At 35.5% G+C, this 9,662-nt stretch overlaps 1 protein-coding gene across 1 annotated transcript in view; it reads right to left on the bottom strand.

Annotated features, from left to right (window-relative positions):
* The window catches only part of LOC104490350 (tyrosine-protein kinase Fer-like), a gene marked incomplete at its 3' end in the record, with an annotated part of 33,366 nt that overhangs the window by 16,638 nt on the left and 7,066 nt on the right, over positions 1–9,662 (bottom strand). The window contains exons 3-4 of the mRNA XM_010132623.1: positions 6,923–7,096; positions 3,361–3,460 (exon numbers count right to left, since the gene is read on the bottom strand). Coding sequence (XP_010130925.1) covers positions 3,361–3,460; positions 6,923–7,096 — 274 coding nt within the window. The remainder of the gene's footprint in view (positions 1–3,360; positions 3,461–6,922; positions 7,097–9,662) is intronic.

Genomic DNA, 9,662 nt, shown 5'->3' with positions numbered 1-9,662 from the left:
TAATTTATGAAACCTTTTTAGAAGTTTTGTGACTTCTTTAACCAAATGATGTCTTTATCATTTGGCATAAATTCTGTTTTGATGTGTTTTCCTGCAGCAGCAAGATCAACATGTCACACTTTGTTTATCTTGTTACTCAGCATTGCTGGTGTCAACTCAGCACTGTAGGCTCAGACTTGTACACAATCTGTGAGTGTTATTTTGGACCACTGTTGTAAGAAGTTTACACCATTTTTTCTCATTATCACACATCCAAAAGACTTCAGAGGACTGTCCGGTTCATTATGGAAAAACAATCTAGTAAGTTTTTATCTTATATTTCGCCTCAATGACCCCAGCATGCCCTACGACCCCAGCATGCCCTAATGTCCCAATTCTGCAAAGGAACATGCTGTGCATTCCCAGTATCCATCTTTTTTTTTTTAAGCAAAGCTTTCCAATCTAGAAGAGACTATTGGAATCAATTTTTCCACAATCCCAGTTTTGCTGAAGTAATGCCTCAGTGGAGAAGCTCTTAACTAGTTCAGTTTGCTGACTTTACCCCTTCTCAGACTGCCTTCTTTCACCATACATTTCAAAAACCTAACATTTAAGGAATGAAAAAAAGGCAAAAAATCTATCAATCAGCTGAGGAACACCAATCAAACTGACTAATACATGGAGTGTCCATGCCCAAAAACAACCAGTTTGTGATTCCCATGTCAATCACCGTCAAGAAACAAACAGCCACATATGAATCAATGGGGTAAGGGCTAGAATAAACAGGGTAGATCAGCCACTTCTGACAGCATGCAGACACTGGTGGCCTCATTAGGGCAGTACAATCTAGCCTGAGAACCGGGTGGCAGCCTAGGCTCAGTGGTGTGCCTTCTGCAGCACACTGTTTTCCTGATGCCCAAGCAGAAGCAGTGCTAAGTGGAGGGTTCCTCAGAGCAGCTCCTGAGCTAGCATGTCAGACACTTTCATCTTTCTCCAGATCTGAGGAGTACGAAACTTTGCACAACGAAGCTGCCTCCTTCAGAAAGCAGTTCCCTTTTCCCCGTGACAAAACTATCAAAAAATTCCCACCTTCCCACAAACAGCTCCAGTAAATTTATTTTCTCACTAGAAGATGGCTTTGCTATTCTCCAAAACAAAACAAAAGAAAAAAAAGTGACAGTCAAAATTACTAAACTTGCGAAACAGAGAAATTTCTAAGCCATTCCCTTGTGTGACTTGCATTCTTTTCACATTGATCAGCTTGTACCAGTAATGCACAAAGTTACAGGTAACGCAGCATGCTCAAGCCCAGGGGCAAAGACAAAGTTTTATGTCCTAAGAAGTAGTTGTCCCCATCACATACAGAAAGGCAGGCCCAGGTACTATGATGAGGTCTTGGTTTGCCAGAGGAACAGAGCCTATTGAGAACAAAATTTTACAAAACTGGACCCAGACTGGTTCTTCTAACATATTTCTTGCAAGAGTTGGTGTCCAAAGATTTCCGGTTTTTGTTTTAACAAAATGGTTTTCACCTTATTTCCATTAGTTGGTTACGCCCTCCTACTGTTCTGGTAGGCACTGTTCCTTCCCTTGTTCTCAGTAATTCTTGAAATTCTGAAAAACTGAATCAGTTTGTATGTTAACAAAAGTCGTGTTTCCTAACAGCTCGTAATTTGAATAAGTACTATTTAATGAACTAATGCCTGGAATAATGAAGTATTATGATTTTAAGACTTCCCTAACTCATTCCCTTCACCAACCAGTTTGACAACTTGAGGGCTTGGGAACCCTGTGAAAACACCATCGGTCAAAAAAACCTCAAACAGCTCAGCTGACCTGCAGCTGATCCACAATTGCAGTCGTTCACAAATACACAAATATTTGTAAACAAGAACACAGCCTGGGCTGTGACAGGCAATAAGCGATTCTGTGATTCTGGGGAGAAAAACGTTCCATGCCTTTCTGGAGATCAATTCATTAAAACAGATGTACACTAAGGTGTTAAAGAAAGTGAAATTAAGTACAAATTGTAATAAGACAAAAACTACATGGAAGCCTAGAAGAGAAAGTCAAGGAAAACTAGAGGTGAAATAACTGTCTTAAAACCAGATTGTGTTTGCTGTTTAGCTAAAGAAATATTAATTCAGTTAATCAGAACCACAACAAAACATTACAGCCGACAGCCAAAACACTCTTTGATTTGAATGGGAAAGTTTGGTGCTTCTGGAATGAAGAACAACCAGAGATAAACAGGAAGACAGGATAAAAGGTTCATACTGAAATCACAGCCCCCTATTATATTTTCCAAGTTGTACACTACGTGTTTCGATGTTAAGTAGCTACTTGGGGATAAAACAAACTTCTTTAAATCAGTTGTACAACCAGAGTATCTGCTGTGACATTCCTTGCATTAATTTGTCTAACAAAGAAGTATGTTTGTAAACTGTAAACTGCGTATGTATTTACATTTTTAAGTGAATATGAACATCAGTAAAAGAAAAAAAGGCTGAAGTTAAACAGTGCTAAGCATAACTTTTCTTATACATGATGGTTTCTTGTTATATTCACATTGGCTACTGCTCCAAATTTTACTCAAATTTGGAAAAAAAAAAGTAATTCTCCCAGCACTAATAGCTACTAAATTGCACTATGATTTACAGTACAGCAGAACGGAGGACAGTAACTGTCATTTTGGGCAGTCATACAAAAACATAAAGACAGATCTTGGAATTATAATTATATACTGCCGTACAATTACTTTTCTATAAAGAAAACAGTCTTAGGAAGGCACATAAGAACAATTATTAAGAAGATATTTCAATAAATCATAGAACAAAGGCTCCCACATAATTCAACTGGAATCAAAATCCATGCAGTTTGGACACATCATTCCCCCAAAATTCTTTAAAATATCTCAGTGTGCAAATGAATTGTTTTCCTATTTTGCTTAAGGTTGACAAACACCAGATCTGTTACAGTAACTGTCAAGAAGTAATGTTGATGCCACTGCAGCAATCACAGTAGATCACAGGATGCAAGTAGGCTGAAGCTACAATGTCAATGAGATGGAGTTGCAACCTTCTTACCCCTATGAACAGTTCATTTGAGCAATTCAACACATTCACTGAAAGAACAATAGAAGAATTTTAAAAGATAATCTTTTATACTAAAAGGGCTATGCTGTATTTTATGACTTTTAAAAAGCGTACCACCAAGTACACATGATGACAAATAGCCTGTCTTACTTAACATACTGAATGAGCTTTTAAATTGTAATCAAGTTGCTCAAAATAAAAACATTACCCTGTTTCACTGCAAGAGTTTTAGCAGGTTTGAAAAAGGCACTAATAAATAGATGAAATTAACATAATTCAGTCATACCTTTAGCGACAGCTTCTTTATACTTTTCTTTGGCATAATTTACTTCTTTTATTAGTTGTCTGTAGCTAGATTTTAGTTTCTCTAGTTCTGTCTTTGTGACCTTTAAGAAAAGAGAAATATAATACGTATTAAAAATACTTAACATATAAAAAAATCTCATAGCATTGGTCAAAGAGAATTAACAGGATTTATTTTCCAAAACAAGGATGTTACCGCTTTCCACTGGCTTGAGATAATCTGAATAGGATATTACGCGGTGTAATAAAATCAAAATCAATAAATGTATGGAATGAAATAAAGATGCCTGAAACAGAAATCCCCATCCACATTAGGGTAATGAAAAATACATTTACACTTCAGTTATAAGGAGAGAAAAAAAAAAGCACAAAAAGATGCTCAATAAATCATACTAGATGAAAAAGTTCTATGCATAGGAAGGAAAACCTTTAGCATCTAAAAAAAAAAAGCAAGATAGACGAATTTTTAGACATCACATTTCATATAAATGGCTACTGTGCAGAAACAATTCTATCTGTTGTAAGATTTAAATCCCTAAAAAGGAATAGAAACCAACCAACCAAAAAAAACCCCTGCCAAAACACCAAAAAAATTAAAAAAAAAACCAACAACAACACAGAAAAAAACCCAAAACACAAAAATAAAAAAAAAAACCCTACCAAACTACAGTGGAACACAGCACTGGAGAATCTTTTTTCAGTGGAAGCACCTCCACGGAACATGGTACTTTTGATTAAAAAGTTAAAATAAAGTTGTCTCTTCTAACCCCAAATTTCAGTCACAAAATTACTTCACTGCTCAGAAATAGTCATAAATCATCAAATTGCAAACAGAAGCTAGTAAGAGAACAGCCACTACAACACCAAAATGGTGGCAGGTGGCATATATAGTAAAGAAAAGTAAAAATTCTTAGAAAGAGAAAAATACACTCACAATGGGAAATCATGGAAAAGGAGTTTAATCTAATGGAAATGCTCCTCTCAAATGAATGTGCAGAAATGGAAGTCTGTTCTAGAAAAAAACTGTTTCTCTTGCAGCTGGCATGAAGAAGGCTGGAGTTCACAATTCTCCCCTTTTACATGAGGGAAGACCCAGTTACCACTATCTTCATCCTCAAAAACAACATCTGGAAACTTAACGGAATTCCTCAAAGAGTCAACAAGGTGCTATCTACAGTTTCTGTTTTGGGCCAATTGTGCAAAGATTTATTTTAAAGGCAGGAACTTTTCTCCACATCAATCCCATATTCTCATCTCTTATTTCTAAACACTGTAAATTATACTCACAACTGCTGTTATTACAGATTATTAGAGGTGATAAAGGAAAAAACAACTTTATGGCAAAATTTTATTACAAAGACACTGTGAGAAACAGAGAAAAGGATTAAATTACTAAGCGGCGAACACAATTAAGAAATAAATAACAAGGAACTACTTCTCTTACAGAAAATAAAAAGTAGGCCACTAGTATTAAGAAAGCTTTGTAATAATTGCAAAATATATTTTACTTATTCTTAGACTGAGTTCTTCCAACAGACAAACGCAAAGCCAAGAGCATCTCTGTGCCCAAATAACACTTAAGGAACTAAGATGGTCAAGGATTATATTAAACTCAGTTTTTACATCAAAAAGTCTTGCGCACCTAATTAGCATGGTAATCTGATTTTTTTCCTCAATTTTTTCTCAAAAATCCATTATCTGAATGGGAATTGGAAAAAAACTACCAGTATTACTACATTTGTGTTAAAAGACATGGTACTTCACTGTTCTTAAGAATTTTATCAAAGATTCCTCACCATAGAGATGTCTAGAATAAGAAAGGATGACACATACGCATTTCACCTAAAGGAAAACCCACTTTTTTGCTAGAGTATCCTAAGGTTATGAACTGCACAGACACTGATCTTCACAAGGTTCAGATAATGTCCTGAGAAATAGTAAGTATTTTGCTTCTGTGTGTAACAAAAGCAGAAACGATACTACAGAACATGAGAAGTACTTTGAATTTCTGGGAACCATGCTGTAAGTACTCTAGTCACACAAAATCTTTGAACAAACAATGTCAGCTAACAATGAAAGAACATATCGTATCTAACCAGAATGCTATTCAAATGCTTCTTACAAAAATCAGGAAGGGGAAGGGAAAGGGGAAAAAAAAAAAAAAACAACAAAAAAACCCCCCAAACCAAACAACAATGCAAGCTTATTCATCAGGATGCAAAATATTTTCATGGTCATGCAGCCCATAATTTTCAAATCAATACAGTTTGTAACTGATCATTTGGGGAGTGCTCAATGCGCGTTGTATATTTTCAAAAAGCCCTTATTTTATAGAACAGTTTTACAAGATATTTTATTGGCATTAAACTTACTAGTAGGAAAAAAAAATGTTTTGCACGGTGTATTTTAAAAGTATAACTGAAAGTCCAGCAGTGTTGTTTCATCTAGCCTTTCTTTCTTGTGTGTCTGTCTTTCTTCTTCCATTTCTCCAATTCTTTATATATTTAGCATCTAGTATTTCTAACATGTACTATCAGTTTTTCCTCTTCTTCCATCCTGACTATTTTCAGATACACCAATCCGTAAGTGGCTGTGAGTGATTATTTGGCTTGGCAAATTTATCATGTAAGACAGTCTACTGACCATGCATCAGAAAAGATGCACTCCTCATAGTCAATACCTGGGGAAGATGCCAGGATCCTAGTATATTATGGAAGCAGTCATATTGGAAGCCAACATATTTAACTTACTATGTTTAGTAACTAGTTTAAAGTTGTTTTCATAACTGGCCCAAGAATCTTTTTACTCATCAGTCATTTGTATTGTACTACTCAGTTGTTAAATTTTAATTACACTACTCCAAACCTCAAATCCTGTGCTGTAAGAAAGAAGAAACAGTGTTTTTCCTTCTCTCAGTAGACCTTTCAGACTACCAGTCTGATTTTTGACATTTGCAGTTAATCTTTCCCCAGCACATCTGAACGAAACCCTGATTTCTGTCAGCTTTACCGATGAGACACAGTGCTTTCAACATAAGCAGGACAACTAACATGTAACAGAAAAAGGCCCTGAAATGCTCCATCTGCAGCCTTAATGTTTGGTTTGCACTCAATTCATATTTTAGGGTAAGGGCCAGAATCTTGTGCCCACCCAAAACAGTCTGGACTTTCAAGAGCATTCACTAACAAAAATTTTCTGTGCCCTAGTCCCAGGGATGCTAGAGTAGAATAAGAACAGGAAGAGAGATAGAATAGAGAAGTGTCACACAGAATAATAATCCTATAGTGGAACAAGAGCACTTCCAGTTCTACCTGTCCATAAAAATTCATATAGAAGAAAGTCTTCTATGTCTGCTTTGTCAGATGGGGAGAGAAAATGTAGAGAAAATACCTAAAATTAAAACTAATCATTCTACACATCACAAACCTCTGCTTTTACCATAGCACAAATAAAAACAGAGGAACTAAAATAATCCACTCTCAGTATATTACTTTTTAAAGATAAAAAACTAAAATTAATTTATAAAGCACAGTTGAATAAAATACCTTGTACATCTCTGCTTCAATTTGTTGATGAACACCTACATAACTCTTCTTAACTTGCTGCTTATCTTTGATCATCATTGTAAGCCTATGCAATGGCCCAGAATTAAGATCCTCTGCATGTGTCTTCATTATTTTGCTCAGCTGTTCTGTTTGCTGTACCACAAGCAACCAAGACTATAAAAAAAGTCAGAACAGAAAAGCACTTATTGTATACAAATAACGATGAACATGACCTGTGGGAAAAGATGCCTTACTGTTTAAATTGATTCAGTAAAAAAGTAATTTTAACTTACCCAAATGCACTAGAGATCTTCTAAAATAAAGTTCTTTTTACTGTATCAAAATCACATCTTGAACTTACTCATAAAATCATAAAAAAGCACCAAAGACAAAAATACAATACGGTATTTTCACCCTTCAGCACTGTCCTAGTATTTTTGAACATCAATGAAAGCTTTACAGCCTTTTTTGGAACACACACCCGACACCCTTGACAAGCATGTTCCCGCATCCTTTGTTCTCCTCCTTCCCGGCCACAGTTATTTTGCTCAAGCTGACTTCTCTGCCCTTGTCTAAATACCTCACGGCAGTATGCATTTGAGTGGTGTCACTGTTTAAGTTGATACCATTTGTCAGCTGCTTCGCGTAATTGACAGCATGAGAGTCAGGCCACCACTTTCAAAGCATAACGTGCTAACAAGTTAAGAGACACAAGCAGCTACTCGTCTGTCATAGTAACCCAACATCTCTCTGTATCTTTACTTTAATAGCTTCCTTTGCCATTCTGTCAGCCGGTTTTTAGAATAGCTTAATGTATTGTTTATGGCTTTGAATTTTTACTAAGAACTATAAGGGGAACAGAGGGACTTCCAAGGCACAACAGATACAAACACAAAATTGAAGTTCAGTCCAAATAAAAGCATTTGGAACCCTAAAGATCCCTGTAACACTTTGTTGATGGAAACAGTACTGGATTCCTTAAGCTCCCTGACTGCTATGCTGTAGCTAAAATTTCAGAATGGCTACATGCTACACAATTATCAGACTTGGAAGGCAGCTAGCATGCTAGTTTTACTAGCATTTGTCTTACTCTTAATAAATACAGAAATCCACCTTAGGTCATCAAAACTTAGAAAAGTAACTTGTTTGGTAGCTTTGGGTTTTCCTTACATCTCATATATAGACATACACACATAATATTTCCACCTCTACATGACAATGCTGCAACGCAAACTGGATTCTACAGAGGGAAACAAAAGACAGTTAATTCCTGTATAAACTATCTTTAACATTTCCTTTAACTCATAAACATCCCCCAGACTGGCACAATGCTATCTCAGACTGCTTGAAGTGTGGTGCTCTAAGAGGTCACAGGCAGAATCTTCCCAGCTATGGCTGAAAACTGTTTCACCTCTCCATTACAGAACACTTTCCAAATGACATCAGAAGCCATATTGCAAAGCTGCACAGAATAAAATCATCATTAAACACCCGTCTGGAAGGAGTGGGTCTTGTAGTTACAAAAGAGTTCATAAGAGCACTCTCAGAAGCAAAAATGTAGTCAGAGTTCTCCATTTTCTTTAAGGCTGATATATTACTCATGAGACAAGTACTGTTTCAATCAACCCTGAAAATCACAACAAAAGCATTTTTCAAGAAAGATTCAGCTTACAATTCACCAAAAGAACCTGAATAAGTCAGAAATAAAGCAAAAACTTCCCTTTCCATTAAAAAAAAAAACCTGCATTATTTCCTTTTCTTTACATCCTTTTTTCCATATTGAGAAAACATCAGTTAAACAGTATTTTTTGTGCTATTATATTTTATTATTTTAAAATAAGAAAAGCTAAAGTGAAAACCTATACTTGAGGAAAGGCTTCAAAATTTTAGATTCAAATGGGACAGAATAGCAGCTGGCTGGTGATAACAGAAAAGGCAAAGAATTTTCTTTCATTGAAAATAACCACGATCCATCAAAAGCAGTAAAATATAATACTGTTTGTTTTCACAGTATCTTTTAGACATATACACATACAAAAGACTTGTTTGGAAGCACTTAAATATACTGTGTTTCTAGCATTAGTGATTTCTGCCACTATGACTTTCAGCAAGATTGCTGCCTCTCTATGAAAAAAACATGGAACAGGTTTTTCCAAACACCATTTCTCTCAAAGTGCTCACTCTTTCTGCACACTTTGAAGAAAAAAAAAAGAAGGAAAAAAAGAAGATTAGACAGCTTGGTATTTGGTTTTGATGACACAAAATACTAAAGATTTCATATACAGATATTTTAAATCTTAGGAGATGTAAGATACTAGTCTTATGTCCCACAATATTTGGGTCATACTTCAATTCTGTAGAATGTCTGGAAGACAGAAAAAGTATCATAAAATAGTAAAGTAAATTAAAATGGGGTGAGTAAAATAATCAGTAATTCAGACATTTTAACTACCAAAAGCAATAAGACAACTTCAAAATCCAAGGTGACAGTGAAACTTCAAGGCAAGCCCATACAAAAAATCTGCAGCAGCATATGAATATTTTTGCTGTTATATAGAGATCAGGAATGCGGCTTCAGTGAAAAATAGCACCTCCTAAGGAGAATTAAAAAAAAAAAAAGAAAAAAGGAACAAAAATAATCCTGAAATAATAATTTGAGTACCTATGTCCAAAACAAGATTTCAAATTGTGACACACATGCCTGTCTTCAACCCCAAAAGAACATGTCTTAAGTTAGATT

The sequence above is a fragment of the Buceros rhinoceros genome, unplaced genomic scaffold, assembly GCF_000710305.1.
Source record: "Buceros rhinoceros silvestris isolate BGI_N320 unplaced genomic scaffold, ASM71030v1 scaffold11240, whole genome shotgun sequence".
In the NCBI taxonomy this organism is placed as follows: domain Eukaryota; kingdom Metazoa; phylum Chordata; class Aves; order Bucerotiformes; family Bucerotidae; genus Buceros; species Buceros rhinoceros.
Note: the sequence above shows the minus strand (reverse complement) of the source record. Positions and strands in the feature narration are given on the sequence as shown.